The sequence below is a fragment of the Phoca vitulina genome, unplaced genomic scaffold (assembly GCF_004348235.1).
Source record: "Phoca vitulina isolate PV1807 unplaced genomic scaffold, GSC_HSeal_1.0 scaffold28, whole genome shotgun sequence".
Classification (NCBI taxonomy): domain Eukaryota; kingdom Metazoa; phylum Chordata; class Mammalia; order Carnivora; family Phocidae; genus Phoca; species Phoca vitulina.
In genome coordinates this window covers 2,108,125-2,127,753 of record NW_022589731.1, presented here as the reverse complement: position 1 = coordinate 2,127,753, position 19,629 = coordinate 2,108,125, and the positions used below count along the sequence as shown (strand labels likewise).

General features: G+C 38.1%; 1 protein-coding gene across 1 annotated transcript in view; it reads left to right on the top strand.

Annotated features, from left to right (window-relative positions):
- PCGF6 (polycomb group ring finger 6) overlaps positions 1–15,443 on the top strand; it is a 32,454-nt gene extending 17,011 nt beyond the window's left edge. Inside the window, exons 9-10 of the mRNA XM_032423311.1 lie at positions 5,740–5,826; positions 14,315–15,443. Coding sequence (XP_032279202.1) covers positions 5,740–5,826; positions 14,315–14,371 — 144 coding nt within the window. The 3' untranslated portion in view covers positions 14,372–15,443. The remainder of the gene's footprint in view (positions 1–5,739; positions 5,827–14,314) is intronic.
- The last annotated feature ends 4,186 nt before the right edge of the window (positions 15,444–19,629 follow it).

The following is a 19,629-nucleotide window of genomic DNA, read 5'->3' as shown; positions in this document are numbered from 1 at the left end:
GTTATAAGGTGGAAACTCAAACCTCATGTATTGTTGAACATAACATAGAATGTGAGCCATTAACAATGCACATCTATATAGTTTTCCTTTTTTATTACTTAAATTTTAAAGGGGTTTTTGTTATTCTCCATCATGTGTAAAATGTCATAAAATAATTTTTATTCAAAACACCTATTTGCTGTTAATTAAACTAACTGATATTTTAAAGCTGGCTGAAAGTTTGGTAGTGTTTTTAGTACTGGTATTTGTAGGTACTAAATAAATGTCTAATCCAGAGAAATGTAACTTCTCTTACTGAGTTTGACATAATGCTGGCTGTATCTCATGACAACTAAAAACTGGAATGACTTACTGGTAACTTTGTAGCCATAGCTTACTTGAGGTTATTCCTCCTCTTTTGGTTAGAAATAGGTAGCTGCTTAGAGACCTCTGGACAAAGAATTGTGAGTGATCCCATAACAGTCTATTATTTCTAGAAACAGAAGTCAGAAGACTTGCACCTGATTATATAGAATAACTAAGAAGTGCCACCCAAGAGGGCTTTCTTAGGATATAGGTTATTTCCTCTGTGGCTAGATACTGATCAGAACACAATTAGCATTTATAAGTTTTACATTGGTGTTTTAAGAAATGTGGTTGTGGGGCACCTGGGTGGCTTAGTCAGTTGAGTGTCTGACTCTTGATTTTGGCCCAGGTCACTATCTCAGGGTTGTGAAATGGAGCCCCACGTTGGGCTCCCTGCTTGGCGGGGAGCCTGCTTCTCCCTCTGCCTGCCACTCCCCCTGCTTGTGCTCTCTCTGTCTCTCTCTGTCAAATAAATAAATAAATAAATAAATAAAATCTTTAAAAAAGAAAAAAGAAAGATTCTCTCTCCCTCTCCTGCCCCTCCCCTCCACCCCTCTCTAAATAAAAGAAAAAGAGGGCACCTGGGTGGCTCAGTCAGTTAAGTGCCTTCGGCTTGGGTCTCGGGTCGTGATCCGGGTCCTGGGATCAAGCCCTACAGGGAGCCTGCTTCTCCCTCTCCCACTCCCCCTGCTTGTGTTCCCTCTCTCACTGTGTCTCTCTCTGTCAAATAAATAAATAAAAAATCTTTTTAAAAAAATAAACATTTAAAAAAAGAAGAAAAAGAAATGTGGTTGCCAAATTGGCTTTACTGTGTAAAAATGTGGGGTTTTTTTTCATGTCATAGAATTCAAGGCTTTTAGCATTTTGAAATAAAATTATATAAAATCTGTTTCAACATTTAATTTTCTCTGTCAGCTCTTGGTTCTCTAGGTAAATATTTCTTTCCTATTCAGGTAATGTATAGCTGGTAATACTCATAAATTACTATTTCACCAAAATGTTGAAATAATGGAACAGAGAATTATCAAATATGCAGATACTGTGACTAAAATTGTTTAGACCTTCTAAATCCAAGAGAGAATAAACAAGAGTTACTTCTAATATGAGCAGAACATTGAACTAGTTAACCATTAATCAAAATAAAATGCTTGGCCAACCCAGTCACTTGAGCCTGCTATGCTGACCTTTAAACCAGTTATTCCCAAATAGGAAATGTGTGCTTTGTTTACAGATATGTGACCTTCATTTATGGTTCTTGACTAGCAGGAATGGATGAGACTACAGGACTGTTAAATGCTAAACTACCTTTTAAAGTTATTTGTGGCAGATCAAAATAAAAAAGGAAGACAATTCTGAAAGATAATAAAATACAGATCATGTATTCTTAAGAAATTTAAGTTAATTCAAAATTAGAAATCAATAATTGTCTGAATAGATTGCATCACTTAGAGACCTCAGTGCCTCTGGATTACCATGGTTGAGTTAGTGGTGTTTTGAACTAGTTTATGCCTTATTTTTATTTTGTTTTATAGTTATTCTTGTGTTCCTTTGTACATTGTTTTGTCTTAGATCTTACTTTGCTTTTATGAAATGAGACTTAGAAAATAAACATCATATTGATCACTAAAAAGTCTTTATATAAAAGAAGTGATACTAGATTTTGTTGTTAATCCTGCCATAATTAATTCTATCTTAAAAGATAGGTTATATTTATTATTATTTATTTAGTATATGACTTTAACCTTACTGTTAAATTGTTTCAAATCAATTTTTGAACAGACTCTAATGTATCATATGGTATATCCCTACCATTTACTTATTACCTATTGATATTAAATTGAGCATCTGTGTACTTAGCCATAAGAGTACAAAGGTGAGACAGAAAATTCATGCCACCCAGGGACTCAGTTGTGTGGGAAAGATACACAGTACAACAACGGAATGACAGTAGGATGTGGTGAGTGCAACAAGAGCACAAGAATGAATGATTTAACTCTGGAGGAGTTAAAGAATGGACTTGAAGAGTATCGGATAGGAATTTACCAGACAAAGAAAAAAGAAATTTCTATCAAAGAAAAGAACAAATGTGGCACTAGCTCATAACAGTGAAAAATCCTATCTTGGAATCTGTAGTGTGATCTTGCTTGTAAAAAAAAAGATACAGGTTTTAAAAATCAATAAATAAAAAGACACAGGTTTTTCTTGCCTTAAGACTACCCTCACATTCTGATTTCTGCTCTGAGATTCAGAAATATTATAGTTATCCTTTCTATCTGAGACTTGATACTCCAGAGTGTAGAAAGATTGTACAGAAAAAGAGTTAATAAAGCCAACTTGAGGCTTCTGTCTTTAGAAGGGCCTGCTTACAAGGTTAGCCCTTGCCTAGCATCTAGGAACTTGGCCCACAAAAAGTTTCCTACAATAATAGGAAAAGTCCCGTAACTGATAAGGGTGTTACACTGTGCCTAGAGTGTACAAACAGTGGGTCTGTGATGAATACCAGCCTTCCTTCTGGGAGTCTGGAACTTACTAGTTGCTAGGCAGAGAATGCCAACATGAACAGCCCTCAGTAAAAATCTGTACTCCAAGCTTCAAATGGGCTTCCCTGGGTAGAAATATTGTACAAATTGGCCGCATTGACAGTGCTAGGAAAAGGAATACTGTGGGTGTATCTTTTCCTAAACTGAGGTGGGGGCTGTGCATAGGAAGCCTGTGCATGAATTTGTCCAGACTTCACCTACATCTTTTTCCCTTACTGATCTGGCCATGTATCCTTGCTGTGTTTTGTGAGTCCATCTAGCAAATTACCAAAAATGTGGGTCATGTTTGTGGGAACTTCAGAGATCTGACTGTTTGTGGTAATTTATGTAATATTTACAGTCAGGTGACTTTTAAAAATCAGTATGTAAAACTGGAAGCAATTTAAATGTGTATCAAGGGAATGGGTACATAAAGTATGATATATTCATACAATGTAACACTATGTAGCTATTTTTTTTTTTTTAAAGATTTTATTTATTTATTTGAGAGAGAAAGAGAGTACAAGCCAGGAGGCGAGGCAGAGGGAGAAACAGACTCCCCACTGAGCAGGGAGCCTGGGATCATGACCTGAGCCGAAGGCAGATGGCTTAACTGACTGAGCCACCCATGTGCCCCCACTATGTAGCTATTAAAGAGAGAGCTAACTATGTACTTCAAAGATGACCATGGTATATTAAGGTTTTTTGTTTTGTTTTTTAAATTAAGTTGTAGAACAATTTATGTGGTATAATCCCATTTTTAAAAATCAAAACACAAAACCTACATGGACACATAGCATCTAGGGCCATACACATCAAAATGTTAGTAACTGGCCAACTTCTGGGGGTTAAGATTAAGTTGAAAAATATAGTAACCAGGGGCGCCTGGGTGGCTCAGTCATTAAGCGTCTGCCTTCAGCTCAGGTCATGATCCCAGGGTCCTGGGATTGAGCCCCGCATCGGGCTTCCTGCTCGGCAGGAAGCCTGCTTCTCCCTCTCCCACTGCCCCCTGCTTGTGTTCCCTCTCTAGCTGTGTCTCTGTCAAATAAATAAATCAAATCTTTAAAAAAAAAAGAAAAAAATATGGTAACCAAACCATAAATGTATATCATGTGGTGAAGCTCATGAAGAGTGATGGTCCCTGGATTGCTGAATACTAAATCAAAACATAGTGATAGTTTCCAAATTCTTTAATTTTTCATGGACCTAAGTTCTGTGCTCAAGCTACACTATCATTGCTTTTAAGTCATTTTGCAAACAAGTATTGCTCTGCCAATTTTGAAACTAGTAAGTGTGAAACACAGAAGTTGGTACTAATTGGAGTTTATGAATTATGATATAGCATGGATGTTGACAGACTATGACCCATGGGTCAAATCTAGCCTGCCATCTGTTTTTATAAATAAAATTTCATTGAACACAGCCATACTAAGGCTGTTTTCATGCTATAGTGCCAGATCGAGTAGATATGACAGAGATCCTATGGCCTACAGAGCCAAAATATTTATTATCTAGCCTTTTATAGAAAAAGTTTGCCAACCCCTGACATGCACTTGGGCTTTGGAGAAAGATGGACCTGGGGACAGACCTGGGTTTAGATCTGGACTTTGCTAGTTACTAGCTTTGTGACCTTAGGAAAGTTAAGTGTCTTTACCTCTAAGTATTCCTGTCTGTAAAGTGGGAATTTTAATACCTAGCTCATAAGAATGAAGATTAGATGAGATCACATATATCAAATATGTAGTATATAACATATGGTATACATAGTAGCTTCTCAGTGAAATGCAGTTGCTTTCACTATTCTTCCCCATCCCTGCTTAAGGTTTTAGGAAGATTAACATGGTGGCAGTGTGTGGGATTTTTAGAGTAAACAGAATTTGAAAGTAGGAAATCTGGTTAGGAGGTGGTATGGTTTCTGCTTTAAGCCTCAAGGCAGCAGCTGAAAGGATGACATGAACTCTAAGAAGTATTATGATAAAGCGCCATAGGACTTGGTAACTGATTGTTGTAAGAAGAAAGGGAAAGGAGAAGTAAGAATCAGGTGATATTCTATTCTGGGTTAGAGGACGAGGAGAAATGTCATGCCATAAACTAAACAGGGACATTAGGGGATCTAGCCAATGAAAGGATAATAAGACATCAAGGACCTGACCCCATTTTAAGGCAATAGGAAATGAGCGCTCATTGCAAGACAAGAAAGATTGAAGATTTGCATTTTTGTCTTAGGAAGTAAGTATACTGGAATCTTACTACCATATGGTAGGTAGTTACCATATGGTAACTCTGTTGAGGGTCTTTTCATGTGTTTATTGGCCATAACTATAACTATACAACATCATTTCTAGAGCATCCAGTGTAAAAGTAGATTTATCTTAGAGCTTTGATATTACTAAAGGACTAAAACGATCCTAAGATGTTTCATCCATAGAATAGTTCCCTTAGTGTGTATTTTAAGGGTTAGACTCTCCATTGTTGGAAAATGAGATAGTCCTTACAAGAGAATTATTCAAAATAACTAGAGATTACCTTTTTAAGTATTATATATCCTTTTAATCATTTTATCATGGATCTTAAAAAAAATGTACCTTCCTGTGCCACCTTTATGCCGAATGTATCATGTGATTTTACTTGTTCTCAGCAATTCAAGGAAATCATTTTGAGTATCTGCTTACTATGCTATTGTCCTGCAATGTCTTCTAATGCTCCTTCCATTTTATTTCTGTAGCAAGTTTCTAAAATCTGTCTTGAGAGTGTTTTGTCAGTCTGAAATAAAATAGCAAAGTCTAGTCTGGAAATAATTACATTGGTTTTTCCTAATTTTTTCATATGGTTTTTTGAAGCAAGAAAGCAATTTGATACTCTTATTTGCCCACAGGTCGATATCATCTGTGGTGATCACTTGTTGGAGCAGTATCAGACTCTGAGGGAAATTCGACGTGCTATTGGTGAGGCAGCAATGCAGGTAGGTCTTAGACTTTATCATGCTTATGCCTAACAGGGAAGTTATTTAATGAAAGAAATGTTATCAGCATTACTTGGACTATAAATAGTAAAGCTAATATTTATCAGATGCTTCCTGTGTGTCAGGCACTTTTCTAAACGGTTTATATGGTTTAGCTCTTATTCCTCATATTTCTGTCTTTTTGTGTGGACATGTTTTTATCTCTCTTTGGTGTACATCTAGGAGTGGAATCACTGGGTCATATGGTAACTCTGTGTTTAACCTTTCGAGGAACTATTAAGACTGTTTCCAAAGCAACGTCACCATTTTATAATCCCACCAGCAGTGTATATGGGTTCCAATTTCCCTAGATCCTTGCCAACACTTACTGTCTATTTTTTTTATTATAGCCATCCTGTTAGGTGTGCAGTGGTGTCTCATTGTGATTTTGATTTCATTTCCCTGATGACTAATCCTGTTGAGGGTCTTTTCATGTGTTTATTGGCCATTTGTGTATCTTTTTTGGAGAAATTTCGATTTAGATCCTTTGCCCATTTTTAAAAATTGGAGTTTTTGTCTTTTTATGTTGAGTTGTAAGAGTTCTTCATATATCCTAAATACTAGTCCATCACTATCAGATATATGATTTGTAAAAATTTTCTCCCATTCAGTGGGTTGTCTTTTCATTTCCATTGTGGTGACCTTTGAAACACAAAAGTTTTTAATTAGAATGAAGTCCATTTTATCTATTTTTCCTTTTGTTCCTTCTGTGTTTGGTGTCATATCTAAGTAACCATTGCCTAATCCAAGATCATAAATATTTACACCTATGTTTACCATAGATTAATTTTTATTCTAGAATGTCATATAAGTGGAATCATAGAACATGTACTTTTTTGTGTCTGGCATCTTTCATTCAGCATATATTTTGAAACTTACCCATGTGGTTGCATATAGCCATAATTTGTTCCTTTTTATTGCTGCATAGTATTTCAATGTATAATATGCCATATTTTATCATTTTCCTATTCATGGACATGTGGGCTATTTCCAGTTTTTGGCTAATACAAATGAAGTAGCTATAAACAGTCTTATATAAGTATATTTTTTCCTTTTCTTCCTCCTCCTTGTCTTCTTCTTTAACTAGCTTTTTTAAGAACATATGCTTTCACTTATTTTGGACAAATAACTAGGAGTCGAATTGCTGGATCATAGGAAAGATATATGTTTTGTTTGATAGGAAACAAAGAACTGGTATTTTTTTTTTTTAAAGATTTTATTTATTTATTTATTTGAGAGAGAGAGAGAGAGAGCATGAGAGGGGGGAGGGTCAGAGGGAGACTCAGACGCCCTGCTGAGCAGGAAGCCCGATGAGGGACTTGATCCTGGGAATCCAGGATCATGACCTGAGTCGAAGGCAGTTGCTTAACCAACTGAGCCACCCAGGCGCCCCAGAATTGATATATTTTGATGTGATTTTTGTGACTGTCCTTTACCACCAACCTATAAAGAACTATTGCTGAAATTTCTGTAGCCTTAATGACTGGTCTATTGTGGAGAATTTTTTTTTTAAGATTTTATTTGTTTATTTGAGAGAGAGAATGAGAGAGAGAGAAAGAGAGAGAGAGCATGAGAGGGGGGAGCATCAGAGGGAGAAGCAGACTCCCCACTGAGCAGGGAGGCTGATGCAGGACTCGATCCCGGGACTCCAGGATCATGACTTGAGCCAAAGGCAGTTGCTTAACCAACTGAGCCACCCAGATGCCCCTGTTGTGGAGAATTTTATTTAATTTTTTTGCTTGGTTTTCTTTTTACTAATTTGCTACAGATTTCCTCGCACCCACCACTCAGATTTAGTGAGTGATAACACTTTGCTCTTTCAGATAGAAAGATGTAAAAATTTTATCATTTTATTTTATTTTCTTATGTTTTTTTAAATTCTTTATTTATTTGACAGAGAGAGAACGACCATGTGCACAAGCAGGGAGAGTGTCAGTGGGAGAAGCAGACTCCCCACTGAGCAGGGAGCCCGGATGCAGGGCTCGATCTCAGGACCCCGGGATAATGACCTGAGCTGAAGGCAGATTCCTAACCGACTGAGCCTCTCAGGCGCCCCTATTTTATTTTGTTTTTTACAGATTTTATTTATCTGTTTGTTTAGAGAGAGAGAGAGAGCGCATGGGTGCAAGGCGGGAGGGAGGGCATCTCAAGCAGACTCTGCTGGCACAGAGCCCGATGCAGGGCTCGATCTCACAACCCTGAGATCACAACCTGAGCTGAAATCAAGGGGCAGACACTGAACCGACTGAGCCACCCAGACATCCCAAAAATTTTTATCATTTTAAAAAGAGATTTGAAACAAACAAGGCAAAGTGTTAATACTCAATAAAACTGAGTACTGGTTACAGAGGTGTTATATTAATCTTTGTACTTTGAAAAAATTTTAAACCTTCAGAAAAGTCATAGGAATAGTACAATGAACATCCATCTATGCTTTACCTGGATTCACCAGATTTAACATTTAGGATTCCATCTGGGAAACAGAACCAATATGATTGTTAGGGAATAAGGGATTATATCTTAAAACGTTTGTTAGGGGCTGGTGAAGAAGTGTTTGGAAAGATATTGCCTGTGGATCAGTAGTCATTGTAAATCAACAGGGCAGCACTTGGAAGAAAAGACAGACATAAAGTGGGGAATAGTGAGAATGAACTGGCACCTGTAAGGAGAAACTGGAATGTGTGTCTCATCATTTCCGTCTTCAGTGACACGGGTGATCTGTAGACAAGCTGGTGGCCTTGGGCCCAAAATTCAGAGAGGCTGGAAGGTGGGGCGCTTGTGGGAGCAGGAGTTAGTTGCAGGCCTGGTTGTACCCGTACCTACAGTGCAAGCCAGCGCGCCAGCAGCGAAGCGTGTAAGTTGGACGGGCCTCTGGCGCCCTGCGATGACCTGAGCATAATGGCTTCTGCCTCCTTCCACTTTGCAAGTCTGGTGCAAGTCTCTACTGGCTGACTCAAAAGGGAAGGGAATTCTGGGAAACACAGTTCCAGTTCGGCTAAGTGGGCCTACCAAAATGCAAAAGAACCGGCGAAAATGAAAAAGACTCGGAGTTAAGTGTTGGTGTGGGTGTGGAGTGACTAGAATTTACATACGTTGGTAGTGGGAGTGTGAATTGATTTGATCACTTTGGAATTCTGCTGGTAGTATCTGCTAAAGCCATGTATATACACCCCACTCCCCCAGCAATTCCATTCCTGAGTACAGATCTAATAGAAATGAATATTATGTCCACCACAAGACATGTACAAGATAGTTTGTAATAGCTTTATTCATGATAGCCACAAACTAGAAGCAACCCAGAAAAAGTAAGTAAAGAATAAGTAAAAAATTGTGGCATATACATACAATTAAATACAACTACCGTATGTAGCAACATGGATGAATCACACAGACATAATAGTGAGCGAAAGAATATTCAGTTGATAATTATTATTCATGGATTCCATATTTGTAGATTTGCTTACTTATTAATGTTTTATTGTAACCCCCAAATTAATACTAATAGCCATTTCATGGCCATTCACAGTTTTTCATAACTTTTTTTAATGGTATTTGGATTTTTTTAAAAAATCACAAGTTTTGTAATTTTGCTAATAAAACTTATATGTAATTGAGGATTGGAAAGATGCTCCAAGACTGATTGTTCTTTGTTGCGATATTACAGGTTGTAATTATCCTTCTGTTACATAGGTACAGTACAGTTGTGATAACAGTTTGTCAGAGTAGCAAAAGTAATTAGCAATACAATGATTAGGGACCATTAGTTTTTTAAATGGCTGTCATTATTAACTTGAATTTTATGTGTGATTTACAAAGAAGAAAGAGGACTTGGTCATCTTTCTGTTTCTTTGAAAAAGTAACTGGCCTTTTCTTGAGCAACAGTTCTCTTATTTCCAAAAAGAACATGAAGATGCATGAAATGTAATTATTTTTGCAATATAACCAGCTTAGTGAGAGAGTGAAAAGGTTTTAGGACTTAGTGAAAAAAAGTCTTGAAGTTATTTGGGTTGGAAAGTGAAAAGAAAAAGCGAAATCCATAGATCAGCCTGTAGGCTAATTGAGGAACAACACCTATATGATGTGGAATCTCAGAAAAAGACAGTACTACTAATAATTAACATTTCTTGAGCCCTTACCGAATGCTGCTGTATTCTAGGTGCAAAAGAACATGTGTTATCTTTTTTTTTTAAAAGATTTTATTTAAGTAATCTCTACACCCAATGTGGGGCTCAAACTTACCACCCCAAGATCAAGAGTCACATGCTCCACCAGCTGAGCCAGTCAGGCATCCCAAAACATGTGTCATCTTGTGTAAGCCTCACAACCTTAAAAGATAACAATTATTATCTCCTTTTTTATTTATTTTTTTAAGATTTATTTATTTATTTTAGAGAATGAGAGAGCTTGAGCATGTACAAGCAGGGGGCAGGGGGCAGAGGGTGAGGGAGAGAAGCAGACTCTCCACTGAGCCTGGAGCCTGACACAGGGCTTGATCACATGACCACAAGGTCATGACCCAGGCAGAAACCAAGAACCAGACGCTCAACCGGCTGAGCCACCCAGGCACCCCTCCTTTTTTCTGTTTTAAAATACTATTTTGAGATAATTTAAGACTTAGAGAAAAGTTACAAAAATAGTACTGAAAGCTCCTATGTAGATATCACCAGCATCCTTTAATATTAACATCTTGCATGACCATGCTCCAATCATCAAAACTAAGAAACTGACATTGTTACAGTACTAATAATGAAACTGCGGACATTGGGTTTTGCTAGTTTTCCCACTATTGTCCTTTCTCTGTCCTAGGATCTACATTGTATTTCATTGTCATGTCTCCTTGTCTTCTTCGAGTTTTCCAGTCCTTCCCTGTTTTCATGACTGATACTTTTGAAGAGTATTGGTCAGTTATTTTAAAACTGTCCCTTGTTTGGGTTTGTCAGGTGTTTTCTCATGACTAGAATGAGGTTATGCATTTTTGGCAAGAATGCCATACAAGTGATGTGCCCTTCTTAGGGTAGCATCAGGAGATATTTAATACTGATAGGTCTTTCTCTTTATAATTAATAATATCTTGGGGCGCCTGGGTGGCTCAGTTGTTAAGTGTCTGCCTTTGGCTCAGGTCATGATCCCAGGGTCCTGGGATCGAGCCCCGCATCGGGCTCCCTGCTTGGCGGGAAGCCTGCTTCTCCCTCTCCCACTCCCCCTGCTTGTGTTCCCTCTCTTGCTGTCTCTCTCTCTGTCAAATAAATAAGTAAAATCTTAAAAAAATATATATCTTGGGGGGAGATACTTTGAAACTATGCAGATAGCCCCTTTCTCCTCAAATGTTGCCCTCTATTCTAACACCCAATAGTGGATCTTACAGTTTAGAAAACTGGCATACAGAGGTTAAGTAACTTGTCCAGGGTCACTTGGCTAGTTAGTTCAAGATTCAACTCTTGAAAAAATTGAACTTAAAGTTCAGGCTCTTGGGGGCACTTGGTGGCCCAGTTGGTTAAGCATCTGCCTTTGGCTCAGGTCATGATCTTAGGGTTCTGGGATTGAGCCCCACATGGGGCTCCCTGCTCAGCTGGGAGCAGCTTCTCCCTCTCCCTCTCCCTCTCCCTCTTCCCCCTGCTTGTGCACTCCCTCTCTCTCAAATAAATAAAATCTTTAGAAAAAAAAGAAGTTCAGGCTCCTAACAGAAGGGTAGCCAAATACTTTTTCAGGTGATTATTTGATTTATTGTTAACATGTTTTTGGAAATAAAAATGATTGTCTTTTTAAAAATTAAACTTCCTTGAATAAAAATGTAAGAAACTAGGAGTAAAATCCCAAAGTCAGTGGAGTGGGTAGAAAATATTATTTCAAAAAATATTTACAGACCACTATTCTAGACACATAGGGAGATTCAGACAGAGATGAGCAAGTCCCTGAACTTAAATAATCTGTGATACAATTAAAGTCCTCATTGGCAGCAATGTAAGTTTCATGGAGTCTCGGGACATCTTAGCTTTGAATGGGAAAGCTAGGATGTGGGACTTGAGGGAGAGAATGGTAGGAGCTGAGATCTGGGCAGCTGGAATAAAACCATGTGTAGGACTTTATAGGCCATAGTATGAACTTTGGATTTTAATTGAGTTAGGTGGGAAATGATTGATTGGAAAGATTTAAGCCAAGGAGTGAAGTAACCTATTCTGACTTACATTTTGCAGATTCATTCTGGTTGGATAGTTTAAGAAGACCATGGATAAAAACGTCTAAATATAAAATATAAATAATATTTATATCTGTGTATATAGAGTATAAATATAATAGACATAAAGATTTGAATTATAATTATCTCATTTCATAAAATGTGATTTTATACATGTATACATACATAAAGTTGTTTTGAGGTTTTATTTTATTATTTTTTTTTTTTTAAGGTTTTATTTATTTGACAGAGAGAAAGACAGCCAGAGAGGGAACACAAGCAGGGGGGGTGGGAGAGGGAGAAGCAGGCCCCCCGCGGAGCAGGGAGCCCGATGCAGGGCTTGATCCCAGGACCCTGGGATCATGACCTGAGCCGAAGGCAGACACTTAACGACTGAGCCACCCAGGCGCCCCTGTTTTGAGGTTTTAAAACAGCTTGTAAGCTACCCTTTGAGTTTGATATCTCAGCATGTATATTGTTTTGCAAATGATGTTTTCATTTCTGAAACATGATAACCGTATGCAAAAAATTAACATTTTGTAAGATGTAATTTGTATTCTTATAAGAACGTTGATAGAATCTTTCTGTTTGTGTTGTAATACAAATTCATTTACTTTGATTAGGCTAATGAGTCTAGAATAGATCTGATGGTCCATGGGCCAGTCATAGTATGAGATTGTTTTATTTGGCTTATTCTGTGTTATAAATATTTTTGAGTTTAAATTCCTTTAGCTAGGCATCTGGTCTCTGGTTTACCAGTGGTCTCAACATTCCCTATGGACTCACATAGCTAACTCACATATTCATCTATGTTATTTTCCCAGCCCTTGTGGGCATTTGAATTTGTGAACCCTTTTCTAGAATTCTGGTGAGTTTTTGCTGGAGTTGCTAGGAACAGAATCCAGATTGCAATGAGTTGTGTAGTGAATGAGAAATGAGGAAGTAGAGCCATGGAAAAGCTTAACAAAGAAGAAAGAGAGTAATAGCTAGAATGTGATTGGAAATGCAAGACATGCATGCCACCATTCCCTCTCTGTGTTGCTCAAAGTTGGCGCATTGCTCATGGCACACTTCCCTAATGAGTCTTAGTTTTTAGCTAGTTTTCTGGTTCACAGTAGATTAAAAATAGTACCTTAAGGTGGATTGCTTGCTGGATGCAGACTTGGTGAGAACACAAAGGATTAAGATCTGATATCAAGAGAAGAGACAGAAAGCCAAAAAAGCAGATGAAAAGGTTCAGAAACACAGTGTCTGAAGTCATTTACTATAGGGTTAAGTTGCCCAGTGACTGAAGACATCACTGTGTTACAGAACAGTATAGTCACTATACGTAATGATGACTCTAGGTATCAAGGTTAGAGGAATGCCTGGCTGGATTAGACAGTCGAGCATGCGACTCTCACTCTCAGGGTCTCAGGGTCTTGAGTTCAAGCCTCACACTGGTTGTGGAAGCCTACTTAAAAAATAATAAAACAAAGAAAGGTTAAATTGTGTTGTGAACACTTTAAAATGGAGTTAAAATGCATGATAAACAGGTAAGGGTTGCAAAGTTTTCTTAGAATAGTAATAAGCTGCATTTATGTGGAAATAAATGTATCATTTCTTACCTGATCCATGATGCTTTATGATAACTGAGTCTTTCTTCAGGGAAGCCCTATACTTGAGTTGTCTATTATTATTATTATTATTATTAACATAATGTATTATTTGTTTCAGGGGTACTTGGGTTGTCTCTTAAGTAGTCTGTGCAGAAGGAAAGGTGTATCTCTTTTAGTTCTTTTTTTTTTTTTTTTAAAGATTTTATTTATTTATTTGACAGAGAGAGCGAGAGAGCACAAGCAGGGGGAGCAGTAGAAGGAGAGGGAGAAGCAAGCAGGCTTCCCACTGAGCAAGGAGCCCGATGCGGGGCTCGATCCCAGGACCCTGGGATCATGCACTGAGCCGAAGGCAGACGCTTAACCATCTGAGCCACCCAGGCGCCCCCTCTTTTAGTTCTTTACAGAGAACTGCTTAGCTGTAAACAACCCTGGCTAGTTAATGGAGTTTCAGAATTACCTACTGAAAGTCATGAAAAAGGCACATTGACAGGGAATGTTTGGTGATGAGGTGAATATGAATAAGCAAGTTTATTTATCTTGGACCCTTTATTTTCTTTAAATCAAAGAATTTCCCATTAGTGTTGGACTATGAAAAATAAACCATATCTGACTTAACTTAATTGTTTAGACAACTGGTTTTCAGATAACCCTAAAACACTTTTTTTTTTCTTTTCAGGATGGTCTGCTGGTCCTTCATTATGGTCTTGTAGTTTCTCCCTTAAAAATTACTTGAAGATTCTAGCAGCATTAGGAGGAGGGGAACAAAATAAGGAGGCTTCTGCAGGATTGCATTTCACCAAAGATTTCCACAAAACATGTAATTGCTACCACTTTGTGCTGTTTGAGACATAACTATCTATTTTCAGCACCAAGATTCATAGCATTTATAAGTACAATTTGGAATGACAGAATGCATCTGTTTTACTAGAGACTATACATAAAAAAAGCATCCATAGCTCAGGGGGAAATTTTCAAAGCATTAAATTTTTAAATTCCTTGTGATTTCAAACACTTTGACATTGATTTTACTTCCTAATCTTTGAGGTAAATTGGTTACTATTTTCTTCTTTGTTGAGCCATATTCCTTTCAAGTTGGTGGTTAGGATTCTGCTCTCTGGAATCGTACCAGCTGGGCAGTCATCCTTTTGAACTGAAGACTCAAAGCCAGTCTTTGCTAAACTACAGAGTGTACCTCTCAGACAAAGACCAAAACTATTGACCACTTTTGTATGTTGCCATTGTATTTTGAACTTGTATCTTTCATTTACCAGCAATACTACAGAGATGATATTTACTTCTAAAAGGGATGAATTATCATTCTGTGTGAAGAGACTGTCTCCTGCAGGGTCGATGGCCTGTACCATAAGCCTTCAGTGTGCTAAAGACTTCTTTACCAGATCTCACAACTAGGGGTGCCTCTTTGAAACATTATTTTTTTCTTTGAATGTTAATTTGATTAACATTCATTTTATTTGAGTACGTAGTTTGGTTGTCAATACCTTGTAATGCCACTGCTTCTGAAAGTAATAAAGAAACTTGAGTGAATTTGCAAGTTTACAGAATACTTATTCATTGTTTCCTCAGTAAGTCAATTTAATGTTCATTTTCCCATTACACTGTCACTAGGATAAAGGATACGGGTGTTTGAGAGTTCTCACGTGCAAAGATTTCAGTTTTAAATGTTCTTTTGCCTAAAATTAGCATTGTGATGCTTTCTAAAAAAATATTTTATAGACCCTGTTTCACTATAAAATTTCCAAGTCTGCATAGAAACAATTACAAATGAATAAGGTTTGGCAATTGTTTTGTAAAGAATTTGTGAATTGTGTATAAATCTCTTCTAACATTTAATAAAAATTTTTAATAAAAATTTATTTTAACCTATTTTGAAATGTTCGTATTTATTGTGGCTTGAAACAAAAATAACCAAAATTCTCTAAGAGATGAGGTATCCAAATTAAAGTTAAACTGCCATCAAATAGATATTTTATAAACATCTTTACTGATTTTACTAGATGCTGTTATTTGATAGTGGACAGAATAGCAGCCATGGAATTCATTGCCTCTTAAATTTTTCTTGTCCAAAGTACTCACTATTTTTATTCTTGTCCCATGTTTACATATCTGTGTCAGGGATCCCCAAGACTACCTTCAGGTTTAGTGGTTCACTAGAAGGACTCATTATACTTATAGTTTATTACAGTGAAAGGATACAGATTAAAATCAGCAAAGGGAAAAGATGTATACTGCAGAGTTGTCTTCTCCCCATGGAGACACGGGGACAGTGTTTAATTCTTTCAGCAATGATACGTGACGTGTGTGAACTGTTGCCAACCAGGGAAGCTCACCTGAGCCTTAGTGTCCAGGGTTTTTAATGGGAATCAGTCATGCAGTGTCCATTTGATTGACTCAGCCATTTAGAGTCCAGCACCCACCCAGTGGTCAAACTGATACAGCATGTCCCAGGGCCCCAGGTATACAAAAATAGGCATTCACCATAAGTCACATTGTTCGGATAAACTATCTGGTGTGGCCCAAGCTCTTAGGCATACAAAGACAGGATGGGGCTCAGTAACATGGGAAAATACTTATTCTTTCAAAGTAGAATATTAGATGTAATTATTTGATAAATACTTCTGCAATGAACAAAAAATTTATCACTTGTTAGATATTGTGTGGGCAAGATTAAAATTAAAGGGGTAGTTTGCTTCAAGGAACTCAGCCTATGGGTTGGTTACACACAGCTCTCAGAATCTTAAGAAAAGGCAGATACTGGTAAATACTATAGGAGTCAAAAAGAGGGGCGCCTGGGTGGCTCAGTTGGCTGAGCGTCTGCCTTCGGCTCAGGTCATGATTCCAGGGTCCTGGGGTCGAGCCCTGCATTGGGCTCTCCCTGCTCCCGGGATTGAGCCTGCTCAGCAGGGAGCCTGCTTCTCCCTCTCCCTCTGCTGCTCCCCATGCTTGTGCTCTCTCACTCTCTCTGTCAAATAAATAAATAAAATATTTTTTTAAAAAAGAGTCATGAAGAGCTCTACCCTTTCTTTTTTTGCTCCCCCCAGACTTGACCTCCAGAAATCCCAAAGAACTAAGTCATATATTGTTTTTGACCTATTGCTGCTACTAGGCAGTAAACAAAGTAAATGAAGAATGCTGATTGATTGGCTTTCAAATCTGTATCCCCTGAAATCAGTATGATGGGCTTCATCAACAGAAATACAGTTTCAGATCAAGGGAGTTAATACTTCTAATATCCAATTCATGTTGTGTCCAGTTCTGGGTAGCATACCCAACTACTGAGAGATGGGAGGGTAATGGGATAGGGAATAGAGAGAGACCTAGGGCAAAAACAAGGCAAGGGTTAAGCAATTGCTTATGGTTAACTTGGAGAAGCTAAAACTTATGGGTAAGACAAGACCAGCTGTCTTCAAATAACCAGAGGGTCAAAGACTTAGATGTGGGAAAAGCACAAACACGAACAAATGCTGACTTGCCTTGGGTTAGCTTGGCTGCCGTCACCGGCAGCATGCACTTAGTTTAGATGAGATAAGGTCAAAGTTTTTTTCAGAGGAATTTTTATTAGAAACGAAATTAAATACCCAAATCTGCATGAATAAGATATATGAAGTGCCGATTGGAGAGCCCAACTTCCGTGGCTAAAAATAGATTTATTTGGCATAGTTCCAGGTCCCTTTGTTTTTGCCTAAGCCCTCCCTGAGGTGCTACTAAGCAAAGCTGCCCAGTGGGATAGTTTGTGGTAGTGGTAGTTTGGCAGAATGTGTGCTTGGCAGGTTTCTCGGTTTCTCCCTTAATTGCCATCCCAATCTTTTCTTTCTGGTATAGGCCAAAGTCATTTCCTGTGACCTTGGGTTTCACTGAGCTTCCCCTTGCTTCTGCTGCATTGCCCTTCCCTCTTTTTTTTTTTTAAAAAAAGATTTTATTTATTTATTTGACAGAGAGAGGGAGAGAGGGAACACAAGCAGGGGGAGTGGCAGAGGGAGAAGCAGGCTTCCTGCAGAGCAGGGAGCCCTATGCGGGGCTCGATCCCAGGACCCTGGGATCATGACCGAGCGGAAGGCAGATGCTTAACAACTGAGCCACCCAGGTGCCCCTGTCCTTCCCTCTTGATTCAGATACATTCTCATCTCGTCTCTGACAATTCCTTCTCTGGACTCCAAACAAACACAGATCTTGCGCACACGGACCACACACGCACAGACACACACACACACACACACACAGACTCTCCTACAGTGACTTTGGATTCTTGAAAGTAACACCTCTGACCCATTTATCTGTCCTATTTATCTTGCTCAAAGTATGTCCTCTGTGATTCAATCCTAGATGAATATTCTTATAGGATAACCAAGTTGTAATCGACTATCAAATGTATGTGTGACTAATTTTAAATTTTTTAATGTTTTTTCTTTAAAGTTCTGATAGTTGCAAACTCTGCGAATAGAGAAGATTCAAGCAGATGCTGATTCTGAATGTTCATTTTTGTTCTCTTTAGTAGGCCATGACCAAAGAGTAGGTCCTCATTTTTATCCTTTTTCAGTATGTTCTGCACATGAGTTTGATTATTGGCCTCTCTTCAAAACTGGACTGATGAAATCTTTTATCACCTATTGAGATTAATAGTCATTTCGCAAATGGAATGTCATATTGATCTCCTGAAAGCTTGCCAAGCATTTACTTACATGGAATGGATATTATGCTTTAATCTTTACTACATTTTGATTTTGTTCTAGTGGTGTCTGTGATTTTACAGAGGTTCTTATTGTGATACTATTTTCATTTAAATGGGAACAGATTCTTTTTTTCCTTCAGATGTTTCTAAGAAAATGTTTTCCCAAGAGAAAAGCTGATTAGATAATATTTTAAATTAGAGATTGAAGAAGACAAAGATTGCCAGGACAGATGTTTTTTTTTTTTTCCTCCAAAAAGAGACAAAGAGGCAGTATTGCATAGTGGTTAAGGGCATGAAATTTGAAGCCAGACTGCATGGCTTTGATTCCCAGCTTTGCTACTTGCAAGCTATACGATCTCAAACATGTACAATTTCTCTGAGCTGTAGTTTTTCTTATCTGTAAACAGGGACAAAGGAACCTAACTCAAAGAGCTGTTCTGAGAATTAATATGTAAAGCATTCAGGCACACAGCCTACTACCAAGTTCAAATATGGTCCCTATGTAGTCACTTCTTAGATTACTTTGCTGAATTAGTTCCTTTCTAATGAGTAAGGGGGTCCACTGATATTAAAAGATTGATGTTGAACCATTTATTATTTTTCCTGTCTCCTTTTCTTGCATATTTTCTTTCTTCACCTCCTTCTATGGATAACCGGGACAGGGGTGGGGACACAGGCTCTGAAGTCAGACCTGGATTCTGCTTTCACCCTAACTCTAGTCTTGGCTCTGCTGCTTATATTTTGCAGACTAGGTGAGTCCATAGACAATTTCAGTTGCCAGGAGTTTCTTTTGTCGAGCTCCAGGCTGGCTTGAGGTAAAGATCAAAGATTGTCTAGCCCTGAAGGACATCAGGAATTGTATATGCCACATGTATGTATCCTTATGCCAGGAAATCATGGGCAATAGAAGTTTCTCCTTTATTCATACTTACAGCATAACAGATGAACCTAAGTGAGTTAAATTTGTTTTGTTTTTTTTAAGTAGGCTCCACGCCCAATGTGGAGCTTGAACTCATGATCCTGAGTCATATGCTCTACTGACTAAGCCAGGAAGGCGCCCCTTAAATTTGTTTTAGGGGCACCTGTCTCGCTCAGTTGGTAGAGTATGCAACTCTTGATCTCGGGGTCTTGAATTTGAGCACCACATTGGGCATAGAGATTACTTTAAAAATATATATAATGAGCACTTCCAAGGAAAAATATTTTTTTTTTTTTTGCCTGGTGCAATAATCAGCAATTAACTAGACCTGCTACCGATTGTATTCCAAAACTCCAGCCCTTATGCTAATGACTTTGGCTACACT